The sequence below is a fragment of the Dipodomys ordii genome, unplaced genomic scaffold, assembly GCF_000151885.1.
Source record: "Dipodomys ordii isolate 6190 unplaced genomic scaffold, Dord_2.0 Scaffold67, whole genome shotgun sequence".
In the NCBI taxonomy this organism is placed as follows: Eukaryota; Metazoa; Chordata; class Mammalia; order Rodentia; family Heteromyidae; genus Dipodomys; species Dipodomys ordii.
This window is the reverse complement of record NW_012267283.1, coordinates 2,922,603-2,938,212: the sequence shown is the minus strand read 5'-3', so window position 1 is coordinate 2,938,212 and position 15,610 is coordinate 2,922,603. Positions and strand designations below refer to the sequence as shown.

Sequence of the window (15,610 nt, the reverse complement as noted above, 5' to 3'; positions counted from 1 at the left end):
ATGGCAGAACAAATTCAAAGACTGAGAAGGGGAGAAAGGCTCAAATGGAAGAGGAATGAACAGGGATGTAGGTTTAGTCTGGAGAAATCTGTCAACAGGAGTGATGAAAGCATCCCAGAAAAAGCTGAAACCAGAGACAAGCCTTAACAGAAAACAAAAGATGTGAAATGCATCAGAATGGATTAAGTATAGAAAAGGTAAGATATACTTGAGGGACAATAGGCTGTGTCTGATAAGGGACTAAGAACAAAGATAGCCTCAGATGGAATGGAATCATGTCTGTGGAAGGAGGAAAATCAAGAAAACAGAGTCCAAAGGAGAAATTGCTGAGAAACAGGGAATAATAATGTCAACTATTTGAGAGAAGTGTTGCCATGGAATCTGTCTAGAATTAGGGAGAGGCCATAATGCAAAGATACAGATGTAGCACTTGTACTATCCTTACTTAGAAATTCTTATAGCAAAAATAAAGTGCTATCAAATATGCAACTGTATGGCAATTAACAGCCCAGTCTTTTTTCTGCCTCTGGGAATAGGGTTATAATGTCTCATTAAGACAAATTTCAATTAATTTTGCGGACATTAAATGCACTGTGTATTGTGTGTAGACAGTAGGTATGTTTATGCAACCTAATTAGGGTTGGAAAGATAATGTATTCCTCTCTAATGAGTTATGAACTGGCATCCAAGATTTATACAACGGCAGAGAAAAAAATCTCTCTGTGAATCTACTAGAGTAATTTTTGCCTTCTTGCCTGCCTTCCTTCTTTCCTCCCTTCCTCCGTCCCTCCCTCCCTCCCTCCCTCTCTCTTTTGCTGTATCAAGGATTAAACTCAGACCCTTTATGCATTGGTTATTTTTAAGAAGTCTGTTTCATTTATGTCCAGGCCAACATGGCCTATGATCCCTTACTCCTGCTTCCCACTGCCCCTAGAGATGTTAGATAGGTGCCACCGCACAAAACTACTGTCCTCACAGGTTGGATAACTGTCACATACCACCACACCCAGCCATTGGCTGAAATGGAGCCTCACAAGTTTTTAAGCCTAAACTGGCCTCAATTCCCCAATCTCCACCTCCCAAATAGCTAGGATTAACGACTTGAGTCACCATGCCCAGGTAGATCTCCCCACCTTTGGTCATTTGTGGTATTTGAACTCGGGGCCTGGGCACTGTCCCTGCACTTTTCTGCACAAGGCTAGTGCTACACCATTTTGAGCCACAGCTTCACTTCTGGTTTTCTGGTGGTTCATTGGAGATAGATTCACAGACTTTCCTGCCTGGACCGGCTTTGAACCACGATCCTCAAGATCTCAGCCTCCTGAGTGGCTAGGATTAAAGGTGTAAGCCACAGACACTCAGTCTGGCTAAATTTTTTTTTTTTTTAGCATCATGTTCCTCACATTTTTCTCTTGGTTTTATATATCAGTTTTATATAAATAAAACTCACCAAAATTAAGAGTGTGAATAAATTTAACCTATGACATAATTATCACTACATTTAGGACATTTCCATCACCCTAAAAGTTTTTGTACATTCTTTTAAGTTCTCTTTGAAAACCGACAACCTGTGGGTGTTTGACTTCACAACCTCTGGGTGTTTCATTTAAATTTTCCTTTTCTAGAATATCATATATCAGCTTTTTTAAAAATCAAGAAAAAAATCAGTGACATTTATCATGTAATTATTCTAGTGTACAGTTCAGTAATGTTACATAAATCCCACTGATATTTTGTAACTTTAGGTGCTCAGTCTTCTTGCAGTACAATGTTTCACCCACACTGGTGTACATACTGTATGACTACATTGTTCCTTTTGACTCAGAGTAGTGCTCCATTACATGAGTACACTACAATTCATTTACTGACTCATCAGCTGATGGGTATTTGGACTATTTCCAGTTTTACTGCTGTTATAAGTACTGCTGCTACAAGCATTCAAATGAATGCCTCTATTCTTCTTTAGTAAATATCTGCAAACACAATTACTACATGATCTAGCAATCCCACTTCTACATATATCCAAAGGAACTTAAAACAGTATGCCAAATACAGAATACTCATGTATTCCATATTTATTGAAGCACTAACTGGCAATAGGACAGATATGAAATCAGCCTAAGTTGATAGATAACTTGATAAAGAAAATGTGGTTGTATATACATACAAAGGAAAACTATTTATTCTAAAAAAATGGAAGTCTGCATTTGCAACAACAGCCAAACCTGAAAGACATTACACTAACTGAAATAAGACAGGCTCAGAATAGCAGTTCTGAATCACAGGTGAAATCTAAGAACTGAACTTAAAGTAACATAGAATAGACTGGTGATTACAGAAAATAGGAGATGAGGAGACTGTCAAAGGATGTAACTTTTTATTTACAAAATGAGTATGTTCGGGAGGTCGACTGTGCAACATTGGTGTCTATAGCTGGAGAAACCAACTAAGTAGATCTTAAATGTTTTTTGTTTTTTTTTTTTTTGCGTCCAGTCGTGGGGCCTGAACTCTGGGCCTGGGTGCTGTCCCTCAGCTCTTCAGCTCAAGGCTAGCGTTCTACCACTTGGGCCACAGCACCACTTCCGGCTTTTTTCTTTTTGCTTATGTGGTGCTGAGGAATCGAACCCAGGGCCTCATGCATGCAAGGCAAGCGCTCTACCACTGAGCCACCTTCCCAGCCCATAGATCTTAAATGTTATTACAACAAAAATAGTACATGCGAAAACGAATATATTACTTAGGTCATTTAAATAATTTTACAATGTATACAATATATCAAAACATCACACTGTATACATAAAATACACACAACATAAAATACACACATGCATATTTGTGTGTCTGTGTGTTTAAAATATAAACATCACGAGAGATGGAGTTCCTAGAATTAGTGGTGCTGGATGCACACTACACTAAAAACTACTGAATAATATGAATAAAGTAGTGAATTTTCTTTTACAAAAGTGGGAGTCAGTAGAAACTGAAAAGACAAAAAGAAGTGTCCTTCACATCCTCCAGGAAGAACATAGCCCAGATGATATCTTTTTTGGAGGACTTCTAACCTCCCTGACTAGAAAATGAAACATGTAGCCGGGTGCTGGTGGCTCACACCTGTAATCCTAGCTACTAAGGAGACTGAGATCTGAGCATCTCAGTTCAAAGCCAGCCTGGGCAGGTAAAGCTGTGAAACTCTTATCTCCAATAAACCATCAGAAAAGGGAAGTGGCACTGTGGCTCAAGTGGTAGAGCGCTAGCCTTGAGCTGAAGAGCTGAGGGACTCATATCACAGTTGTAGCCCCATGACCAACAACAAAAAAAAAGAAACATGTTGCTGAAGTTACAAGTTTATAGCAATTTTTTTCCAACAAGAGGAAACAAATACAGCTTGTTGTGTGCCAACCACTGGGTTATATACTTTGTATATTCAAATGGCATACAGGTAATTTACTTCAAACTACAAAGTATATATCAAACAAGCAACAGTCTAAAACTGAGCACATAATCAATCAGTCATCTATCAGCATCTGAGACTAAAATCCAGAGTATAAGATGGGATGTAGCTCAGCAGCAGAGGGCTTGCCTAACATCAGAGGCCCTGAGTTTCATCTCCAGCATTACAAAGCAAAACAAATCTGTATTTAAAGCAATGTGGTACTCACCAGTGAATAAGCAAACACTCCGGTAAAACACAATACAAAATCAGAAGTAAAACAAAACACATTAATTATATAATAAATCATGCATTTCAAACAAAAAGTGCAAAGAAAGATTTTTAAGATCTGGGAATGTAACTCATTGGAAAAGTGTTGCCTAGCAGGTGTTTCAATCTCAAACAACACACACACACACACACACACACACACACACGAAAAGCTAAGAAAACCAAGAGTCTCCATGTAAAACTTGACTTTCATAGTGAAATAAAACTTTAGCATATATCCAATATTTCAATGGGTTACTAGAAATCACTAGTTCAATCAATGCAAGAATACTCCGTTCAATCATAGAAAGGAAATGTCATTTCATTCATTCACCAGTATCAATTAACCAAAACTTTTAAATACTGAAATTCAGTGAGCACCTCCCTGCCTTGCTATCCAGGAAAATGTAAGTATTATGATACACTTCAAGTCTCTAAAAAATTCAAAATAGCCTGAGACTTGTAGCATGTTCTAAGCATACAAGTGTATAACTTACGCTGTATCAATCCATGGTCCATCCAGCTGTAATCAATCTATTTACCAAGCATCTATTATAGAAGCTGACAGAAAACCTAAATCAGCTTCACCACTGTTTATGTAATATGCTATCTTTACCCTCAACTCTTTCCTCCTACTGAAATATGATTTGCCTATGAACCTTCTTTTTAGTGATTCTTCCCCTTTCAGTAGCTCAGCAGGACTTACTTCAGTGGAAGAAGAAACTGAACTGCAGGTACCTTTTCAGTATTTCCTCACTTGCAGACTTGCCATTATTACAACTTACACATGTGCCCCTGGCTTACACCACATGTAGACCATTACTGAGTAGGGTGCTTCTTTATTGGAAGGAACCATAGTGTTCCAATTAAGTGACTGTCCCACCCTAAGAAAACCTTTCAGTAGAAAAAAAGTTCTATGCTTTTCCTAACAAATCTTACTATTTCTGCTATGTAGCTTTAAAGGTATGCATGTCCATGCCTCATTCACTCCCACTGATGAGATGACCTGCTTTTTATTTTATGGGCTTGAACTCAGGGCCTGGAAGCTCTGCTCTCCCTGAGCTTTTTCACTCAAGGCTAGTGCTCTACTACTCTGAGTCATAATGCCAATTCTAGTTTCTGGTGATTCACTGGAGATGGGTCTCACAGATTTTTTCCTACCTGGGCTGACTTCAATGATCCTCCGATTTCAGCTGCCTTAGTAACGAGGATTACAGGCATGAGCCACAGGCGCCCAGGTATGACCTGTTTGTTGTTGCTGTTGCTGGGGTCATGAGACTTAAACTCTGGGCCTGAACACTGCTCCTCAGCTCTTTAGCTCATGACTAGTGCTCTACCACTTTGAGCTACAGTGCCACTTCTGGTTTTCTGGTGGTTAATTGTAGAAAGAGTCTCATGGACTTTCCTGCCCAGGGTGGCTTTGAACTGTGATCCTCAGATCTCAGCCTCCTGAGTAGCTAGGATTACAAGCATGAGCCCAGTGCTCGGCCTATGACCTGTTTTTTATGGAATGAGACTTAGAGTAACTGAGCAAAGATGTAAAGAATGATAAGTAAGAGTCAAGAATCTCCATGTACTCAGAATACACAGATTATGACCAAGTAAAAGCACATGCCCAAGAAAAAAAGGAGGAGTCCAAATCGTATTTTACCTTCTCTAAAATATGTCTGCACACTAGTTCCATTGTGTTTCTTTCTAAAAGTCTAACAGGAATACTACCAGACCATCAAATCCCCAGGAAACAAGAGCTGTGTTCACCTGTTTTAAGTATTCTTTTCCTACTGCATTATAGTTTCCCTCAAGTAGACGGTGAGCTATTGGACAGTGACAATGAGCTTCTAAACATAGAGCATATAAAATTACAGTTGGACAAAGTACCTCTAGCTCCCTTGATCACAGGCATACTATGTTTATTCCAATTTCCTATAACGTGCTTCACAGATAATATGAAGAAAAAAAGTGTTCTTTTTAACAAATTGAAGGACTGTATATTTCATGACACAAGTCTACCAGACTCATTTTTCCAATAGCTCAGATGATCATTAGCACATTTTCAACAACTTTTTTTAAATTAAGGGATAGAATTTTTAAAAAGATATAGCAAAACTGTCTTTATTATAATGGTTTACCTAAACAAGTAGCAAGAGTTTTTGACGTTTGCCTGTATACCTAACCTCTCTTTGAATTAAACTTTTTTCTCTCCTTCTCCTACAGACTTAGCTCCATAGTACAATGTATAGAAATCTGGTCAACAGTAGACCTCCAGCATGAGGGAGACTAGGCTTGCTGTGTAGGAGGTACCCAGAAGCTGTGGGAGGGATACAGGGAAGAGGTGCTTGCATAAAAACCTTCTACCTTCACTGAAAACAGCTATGCATTGTTACAGGTGCACACAACACTGGAGATCATCTGGATATGCTGGTAGTATACAATTAATTCCTTATTTTCATATCATTAATACACAATTTATGTCTTTGACAATGCCTCCTGATCATGAATGATTAATGCTAAAAAATAAGAAGGGTTGTTTCAATTACATAGATAATTAGTAAATATTTGTATCTCAAAACAAGTTTCTACTACTAGCCTATTAAAATGAATGTAGCAATTTTTAAAGCATCACAATGAGAATCTACATAGAAACCATAGTGTTTTAAGGCCATTTCTTTGGAAACTTAACAAAATACAGCTTCAGGTACATGATACCAATCTTTAATCAAAGAACTAAAAGGCATATATTTAATGTCTTAATTATTATTTAAGAACTTCAGCTAAGTGATTATTTTCAAATATGCATAAGAGATTCTCTTTATTTCAAAGTTAATATTGCAAATAAATAAAAATAGTTTTAAACTCTTCCTTATACATTTTCATTTAAATAGTTTGGATCCTTAATCTATGAGAATTTCTTTCCAAGAAAACTTAATATGTTTAAAGTCAAACAGAAAACTTTGATTTACTAAAGGATCACGTCAACCTTTTAATAATCAAAACTTTTAATTCTTCACAATTAAGTGTGCAGAGGGGGGAAACATGTTGAGATTAAAGTGGTACATACACAGAGTCTCCTATCTAATGCTTTGTCCAAAGGGTTTCCACCCACCAGCACTGAAAAGCTATAATCCCAGCAAGCAAGAGCCATACCCTTGTGCATGCACTCATGTGAAAATATCACACACACTAAATTGCATTGAGGCCGTGACAACATGCAACTTAGTAATGTGCAATATCTCCACCAGAGCAAGCAGAATGAGAGCACCGGGGAAAGGGTGTGATGTATACATTCAGGAGACAACATGCTGCTGAAGGGAGGAAAATGGTTTGGGGATACAGGATGCATGCTACTAACTCAAAATCTCATGAAATGATAACCAATTCACAAATGCATTCAATTTAAAACTGATTCAGAATTAAAGTAATCATTAAGGTTCAAAACTTTGATGACACATGATATAAAGGAGAAACACATATTTCAGATGGCAAAGCTCCGGGAACACAACAGACACTTCTCTATCCAGTCATGCAGTTCACCCAATTTCACTCCACTTGTAATGATTAATAGACCAAACAAAATGGGCATAATGATTTTTACTTAAATACAACTCTGATGATGATGATGAATGACTACTGTTTTATTGATGATAATTTACAGACCAAACTATACTTTATGGACATTACAATATTTTTAGAATCATCTATATAAATATTTTTTCCCTTAAAAAATCTTTCTCAGGCAGCTATGGTGACTCAAGCCTGTTATCCTTAGCTACTTGGGAGGTAAAAATCAGTGGACTGTGGTTCTAGGACATCCCAATCACAAAAGTTCATGAGACTCCATCTCACTCAATGGCTGGATGCAATGCCTTTAACCTATCATCCCAGCAACAAATGGAAGTAAAAATAGGAGGACAGCAGCCCAGGCTAGTCTGGACATAAAGCAAGTCCATATTTTGAAAATAACCAATGCAAAAAGGAACTAAAGAGTGGTGCAAGTGATAGAGCATCCACTTAACAAGGGCAAACTTTGATTTCAAACCAGAGTACCATAAAACAATAATAATTAATAATAATTTTTCTCCATGAAGAAACATATTCCTTTTGGAACATAATCCTTCAGAATGAAAAATTTAAGTCAGGCACTAGTGGCTCGTGCCTTAATCTTAGCTACTCAGGAGGCTGAAATCTGAGGATTCCTGGGGAGGAAAGTTTATAAGATTCTTAACTCCAATAAACTATTCAGAAAAAGTTGGATGTGGCACTATAACTCAAAAACAGCTCAGGGTCAGTGCCTAGGCCCTGAGCTCAAGCCCAAGACTGGCAAAAAAAAGAAAGAGCAAAAAAGTAATAATAATAATAATAATAGAGAACTCAGGGTAAGAGGTATGTCTCAGCAGAAAGAATGGCTGCTTAGCAAATGTGATGCCGAGTTCAACCATAGCTAGTATTACAAAAAAAAAAAAGAGAAAAAAAGAAGATGACATGCGTGATACAAATAAGCAACTCAATGATAAGACATTTTATAAGCAGTCAGCAAACCATTTACTATAAGCAATTTTAAGAACTCTGATTTCAAAACATGTGAGACTAAGAATCAGTGTTAATGAAAGGTACTTTAAGGAAAATAAAGTATCAAATTTCTTTAAAAGTTCTTTATGAACAAGGTAAGTATTTTTCTATACACAGTGATTAGAGGATTAATCCAACCCTCTAACTGTTCCAATAGTTTTATCCCACTGGGAAGAAGTAAATGATTTTTCCACTGGCACCACTATAATCCTAGCTACACAAAAGGCTGAATTATAGAAGGTTGAAGTTCAAAACCAGCCCAGGCAGAAAAGTCAACAAGACTAGCAAAAAAAAAAAAGCATGGGTGAGGTATGGCTCAGGTGGTAAAATAACAGTCTAGAAATCATAAGGCCCTGAGTTCAGATTCCAATACCATTAGAAAAAAGTTATTTTTCACTTAGGGGAGAGTATTTGTATGCTTGCTTTTTTTTTTTGGTTGTGGGGCTTGAACTACTCTGGGCCTGGGCGCTTTCCCTCAGCTCTTCAGCTCAAGGCTAGCACTCTACCACTTGAGCCACAGCGCCACTTCCGGTTTTCTGAGTGCTTTATTAGAGATAAGAGTCTCACGGACTCTCCTGCCTGGACTGGTTTTGAACCACGATCCTCAAATCTCAGCCTCCCGAATAGCTAGGATTACAGGCGTGAGCCATCAGTGCTAGGCCTTGTATGCTTTTTAAAAGTCAGAATTATATCAGTTAGATAAGCAAATGATACTCTTATTACTGGAGTTTTTGCAATTTTCCAATAAGGATTATAACCAAAGGTCATAGATCATAGAAGGGATGCTAAAATTAATACTTCTTTGAAGACAGAGTCATTTTGAGGGCTATTATTTAAGATAACATATTTCCAGCTTGGTATCTCTTTTTTCCACCACCCCCCATCCCCAGCCTGGGTCCAATCACTATATGGGTGGCTTCATGTGGTTCTCAGGGGGTATCAAACAAGCACTAAATGAATTTTCCTTTTAAAGTCCCACTTGACTTCCAATCCAATCAAAGAAGTCAAGTACCTATGAAGATTTTACCCATAATTTGCTAAAAGAAAAAAAGGAAGAAAACCTAAATTCCCTAGAGATGGTCTACGTTTCAATTATACAGGAATGTAATGAAGGGTTTCCAGAGATCAAAGTGCTACTCTCCCCAGTTGCTACATGAACACAGTGAAAAAAAGGCAAGCCAAAAACAGTCAGACAGGATGATCAGGTCAAATCAAGATTTGTCAGTAATGCCAAGTTTCAAACAGTGGTATATTTTAAAAAGTATGTGGAAACAGAAACACCAGTCAAAGATTTACTATTTGACAAACTTTTAAGGTATTAAGATCATGTGGCTAACAACTTATTAGGAAGAGGAATTCTAATGGCTGATATGAGATTTGAGTAGTTACGTACAAAAGGTTTTATAAAGAGTCATGTTAATAAGCAATGAGCAACAGGCTTTAAGGAGGAGCTGAAAGGTCAGAACTGCACATGGTATCTCCCAACCAGACATGAAGAAAGAAATGGGGGCCAGGAAGGACTGTTATAAAGCCTATAGGGTATTAAGGTACTAAAGAATCTCACTCAGAAGTGTCTAATACAGACTCCAAAGGAATGACGGAAGTTTCTGCCAGTCTATAAAGCAGAGACCATGACTGGGAGGTAACAAAAAACTGCATTTCCCCTATCCAAGCTATTCCTTCAGAGGGCACAGACTAGCTACTTAGAAGTAAAATATTCTCCTCCTGGATCTGAGCTAGGATTCCTGAGATGAGGCTGAAGTGGAAGCAGAGGGCGCTTCTCCAGAACAAGTAACATGGCAACAAATGTAAACCTTCCTGCTAATAGAAAGCTGTTAAGAGGCGCATCACACAGTTGTAAATCCCAGGCCAAAGTATAATGTAACAACCTGTCTGAATATTTTTACTTATAAACATATGCACTAGCTAGGTGCAATCAGGAGACAGAGGGAGCAGTACTGTGAGGTTGAGGACAATCTAGACTACAAAGAGTTCCAGGCCAGCCTAGGATATATAGTGAGACAATGTCTCAAAAGAAACAAAAAGCAAAAACATGTGCATTGCACCTCTCAAAAGGAAATAAAAATCCTAAGAATACCAGAATCCTTAACTAATTTAGCACTAAATATGTTACCAGGAGTTTAAGCTCGAGACAGAAAACATACTTTTCATGAATATAGATGGTGAGAAGAATAAGGATAACATAAATTTTACCAAGTGCAGGTGGCTCATAGCCATAGCTACTCAGGAGGCTGAGATCTGAGGATTGAGGTTCAAAGCAAGCCCAGGCAAAAAACTCTTGAGACTCTTTTCTCCAATTAACCACCAAAAAACTAGAAGTACAGATGTGGCTTAAGTGGTAGAGCATTAGCCTTGAGCACAAAAGCTCAGGGACAGTGCATAAGCCCTGAGTTCAAGTTCCAAAAATGGCAAAAAAAAAAAAAAAAAGAAAGAAAGAAAGAAAAAAGAATCTTATCCCTACCTGATGGCTTCTTCCACAGACTGGCCAATAATATTAGAGGAAGGACCTGGCTGAGATAGTGGTGTCAGGCTTATCACCCACTTCACTGGCTTGTAGTACTCATCACTGGAACTTAATAGATAAAACAGTGTGGTCAGGAAAATTATCTGCAAAACAAAGGACAGCGTTTCCTAAAAAATCACATTTGGGAAACTACAGGAAGACAGCCATCTGCAAATACAAATAGAACCAGGAAAATGCTTTAATGAGGGAGATGTACTTGAAGTGTGCTTATCTAGATATACATACCAGGGAGAGTACAAAATTAAGAAGGGCAGTGCCACTATAGAAGAGGATAGTCAGCAGCGTGGTAACTGTAGTAAATAGCAGGCTCACATTCCGGCTCATAACAATCCACAAGGACTCCAAGATCTGACAAGGAAAAAAAGCTGATGTCAGAAGTAATTCTTGTGAAAGGAACTGCTATAGCCATCTAGTGTGCTTTCAATAAAGCCTTACTACCATAACTGAAAAAGATGAGAACTGAGGACTATTTTAAATAATGGGGGGAGGGGATTGGGAGAGTGTGAAAACAACTGTGTTCAAGAGCCAAAAGAAAAATAATATTAACAGTAGTAGTAGTAGTAATATGGTGTATTTCTTCACAGTACTAGGCAGATTTCAGAAATATCTATTATAAAAAAGAAATGTTTTATTATGTAATGCTAACTTCAAAAGATAAAAATTTTTATATAGTTCATGATTATTACTAAAAATAGAATGTATGTAAAAGTGCCTATAGGAAAACATGTCAATAAATACACTCTGGTGATATGTATTTTGTAGGATCCTAAGTGAAGTTCAAGCATTTATTGTGTTGGCTGCTGCCTATCCTCTACCTTAGCCATCTCCAGCTTAGAACCAGCTATAAATATAAAAAGCATTACTTCTGTGACAACTAAAATCACAATGAAAATAAGATAGACTATTGTCTGTCCTAATAGACTAGTCTGTTTCCTGAGATAGACAATGACTAGTCGATTATAACCTACTGACTTCAGTTGATTTATCTATCACCAGTGAATCCACCAGAACCAGATATCAACATAGTTATATACACATTAAATATGACTAAAAATGGAAATTATAGTGCTCCTGAGTGTTTTTATTTCCTAGCCTTTTATCAACTTAAATTCCTCCATAGTCATGGAGTATGTCTGATGTCTTTCTACTCTGCCTGAGATTATAATTCCTGTTAATAAGATATGGAAGCAAAATGATAAGGAAAATATCTTCCATGACTATTTTTAAAATACTTCCACAAACTTCATAAAAGTGCTGTGATGGAAGCAATGTAGATATCGCCTCTATTTGGTAGCTATATAAGCTAGAACTCATGTTTTAAAATGTTTGCCCAAGGACAAGCTAAAAAGTAGCAACAGAAATGGAACCAGAACTCTTTAATGTCTGATTTTTATTTTGCTGCCCTTTCTGAAACAGTTCTGTTTTTTGTCATATATTCATTTAATCATCTATTCTTTGAAAGGCCTGTCCATACCCTTCCTACCTCAAATGTATCATTATAAAGGCATATTTTGTTGTCCCAGCCATTTCTTGCAAACCTCAGCTGCATCTTCATAATAGAACTTTAGCAGCAGGCTGGTTTCAGTTACAAGAGCTCCTTACATATAGTCCTGAAAATGTTTCAGTATGCCTACAAAAATATGCAACAATTGACTGTTTGACTTTGTGAAATAAAGAATGAATGAATAATGCAGTTGGTTCCAAGAAACAATGCCTTTATTTGTGATTTTTTTTGACAAGCATTCTTTTGGGGGCTTAAGCCATTCTTGAATTTTTATCAAAAATTTTTTAAATAGTTTCTAAGTCATAATGACATGAAATACTGTGTTAAAATTCTTAAGAATAAATTAATTATATGTTGGTAGTTTACAATTCAACAACCTTTTATCCTTGAAACAAAATGAGGGATCAGCTGAAGAAAATGGAAAAAGGGAGATTTCTGGAATATTAACTAAATCCTTGCAGTATTTTTAGTTTATATGCCAGGCTTAGAAAGAAGGAAAATAGTAAAGACAGTAAGAGTAAGAAGGCTCTGAAACTCAGAAAATTAAATTTAAAAAATACAGAAAACATGAGCCAGGTTTGGTGTATATTTAATCAACATTAGAAACAGAACTCTAACAATGTCAAGAATAGACTGGACCTAAAAGAGAAGCCTGAGATTCATCTAAGCCTTCAAGCAGTGTAGTCGCAAAACATAACCAAGGAGCTTCACTAATTTCACGCTTTTCTGTACCCCTACACTTTGAGTCTACTATGCCAAGTAAACTTTAGATTACTACTCTGGATTCCCAGGATCTTTTCTAGACCCTTCAGCTTTTGGTTCTATAGAACCAAAGATCCGAACAGAAGAACAGAACCCTGCAGAGATTCAGTCATTAAACTAAGAGAAAATGACCCTTCTGGTGGCTCAGCTATCTGTCTGCCTTATTGAGTCTGGAAGGAATTTGGAGCTGTGGGCTATGTGACCTCCACTGTTCTTTGGTTCCTTTCTTCCTTATCTAGCTATACAATAAGGAAGTTGAGCTGGGTGATCTCCAAACACCATTTTAAATGTGCCACTGTGCTGCTAAATACAAAAATAATTACTATTCAAACTGTAATGTGCCTCTCTTGGTTTAATTGAAACCACACTACCATTCTAAATTCTAAGGTAGTGATAAATGACATTCTTTCTGCCCCAAGTACTTAAAAATCTAGGGAAGAAAGTAGGTATAAACACTAAAATTAACCAGTAAAAAACAGAAATGGAAGTAAAGCACCAACCCTAAGTGGAAAAAGTCAAATCAGAGGGCAAAGCCCTGAGTTTAAGCCCTAGTACTGACATCTGTTTTCTTATTTTTGTGTGACTGTATGGTTCAATTGTTTTAGTTTCTAAAACTGTCTATACTTTAACTCTTACCATAAAAATTTATAAAATTTAAATACATTTTCTGCATCTGTCTTTATCTGATTCAATGTCATTTCATGGTCAACATCAAAACCTTTAAAATTCACTTTTAAAGGTTCAAAACAAGAGTGTTTAGTAACTTTTATTATTGAACATTCCTTTAGTTAGGGGAAAACAAACATTCATATATTATCAAACATATACTACCTTGCATATGTATTAGCATTTAAAAGCTGAAGCTCTAGCTGGCTGTTAAGTGTTTCACTCTTAAAAAGAAACAGACTGACTGCCAAGGGTCACCAAACATTTGAAGACAGCCTCAAAGATGAAAGATTAAAGCAAACTTCGAAGAATTCAGAGCAAACAGAAGCAGAAGACATTTAAAACATTTTATTAGTAATATCCTCAAAGATTAAAAAAAAAGATTCTGAATGTAAGAAAGAGCCATTGGATATAACAAATTTGGTAGAAGATGTAATCAGTTCAATCAAGGTTTCAAAAAAACAGTTAAAGGGCCAAACATGGAGGTGAACACTTGTAATCCTAACACTTGAAAGGCTGAGACAGGAATTCAAAGACAGTCTGGATGACATCTGGTGGCCCCCTTGCCTCCAAAAATGGGGGAGGGGGGGGCTGTCTGTGGATATAGTTTAGTGGTAGAGTTCTTATGTTACTAGCACAGGCAAGACCCTGGGTTCAGTCTAAGCACTACAAAATAAATGAAATAACAGAAAGTTGAGGCTGTATCAGAGGCAAAAAAGGAGGAAGTAAAAAAAAATGTTTCAAAGAAAGACGTAAAATCTATGTGCATCTGATCATACAAAATAATATTTACTGAAATTAAAACAAGACTTTTTTTCCTTTTTGCTGTGTTTGTTTTCTATCCTTTTTGTTGTTTGTTCATTTATATGTCTTTGGAAGAGTAAGGGGAGGCATAGAAATGGAGAGACAATGGGTAAATAAATACAACAACGGTACTCGCTGAACGCAATGTTGAAAATGAACTGTACATCTTATGGATGGGGATGAAAAGGAAAAACTGGGAGAGAGCAAGGAAATGGGTGATATTGTCCAAAAAGAAATGTGTTCTTTACCTGACTTATATAACTGTACCCCTCTGTACATCCCCTTTATAATAACAATAAAAAAATTAAAAACATTTATGTTTCAAAAATTACAGAATCCATGCCAGGATAGGCCCAATGTTAGACAGTCAGATACATAGTTTTCAAAGTATGGCTCCAGGTCAACAGGAGACCCAAGACACTTTCAAGGGTCTGGGAAGTCAAAATATTTTTGAGGAGTACTCAAACATTTGCTCTTGCTCATACTGACATCTGCATTGATAGTGTGTAGACAATCAACACCAGGTAAAGTTACTGGGTCCTGGCATGAATCAGGGAGGTAGTACATGTTTCAGTCTCTACTGTATTCTTCACTACCACATATTCAGCATCAGCTTCATTTAAGAAGTTCTTCATGCATCAGTAAAATTTTTCATAGTATTTACTATCAACCTCGAGAAGCACATTTTAGACCCTAGGAACTAGCATTAATGTATAGGCTAGGCTGGGCAATGTACTTAATTCAGCTTTCCATGCAACTAGAATGACAGGCACAAGTCACCATGCTTAACTTGTATTATTTGAAATGGGATCTCAGGAACTTTTCTGTTCGTTTTTAGATGGGAGAAAGGAGCCTGGGCTGGCCTCAAACTGAGACCTTCTCAGTATCAGCTTCTCAATTAGCTAGGATTACAAGTGTGAGCCACCACATTGATCTTAATTTTATTTCTTGGCATATGGGGATTTGAACTCAGAACTCAGGGCTTCATGGCTTGCTAGGTATATGCTCTATCACTTAAGCTATAGTCTACCAACCCTCCACTGCCATCTTTTTTTTTTTTTTT

The 15,610-nt window shown here is 37.1% G+C and overlaps 1 protein-coding gene across 1 annotated transcript in view; it reads right to left on the bottom strand.

Moving 5' to 3' along the window:
- The window catches only part of Tmem245 (transmembrane protein 245), a 106,248-nt gene that overhangs the window by 13,308 nt on the left and 77,330 nt on the right, over nt 1-15,610 (bottom strand). The window contains exons 11-12 of the mRNA XM_013023229.1: nt 11,037-11,159; nt 10,749-10,894 (exon numbers count right to left, since the gene is read on the bottom strand). Coding sequence (XP_012878683.1) covers nt 10,749-10,894; nt 11,037-11,159 — 269 coding nt within the window. The remainder of the gene's footprint in view (nt 1-10,748; nt 10,895-11,036; nt 11,160-15,610) is intronic.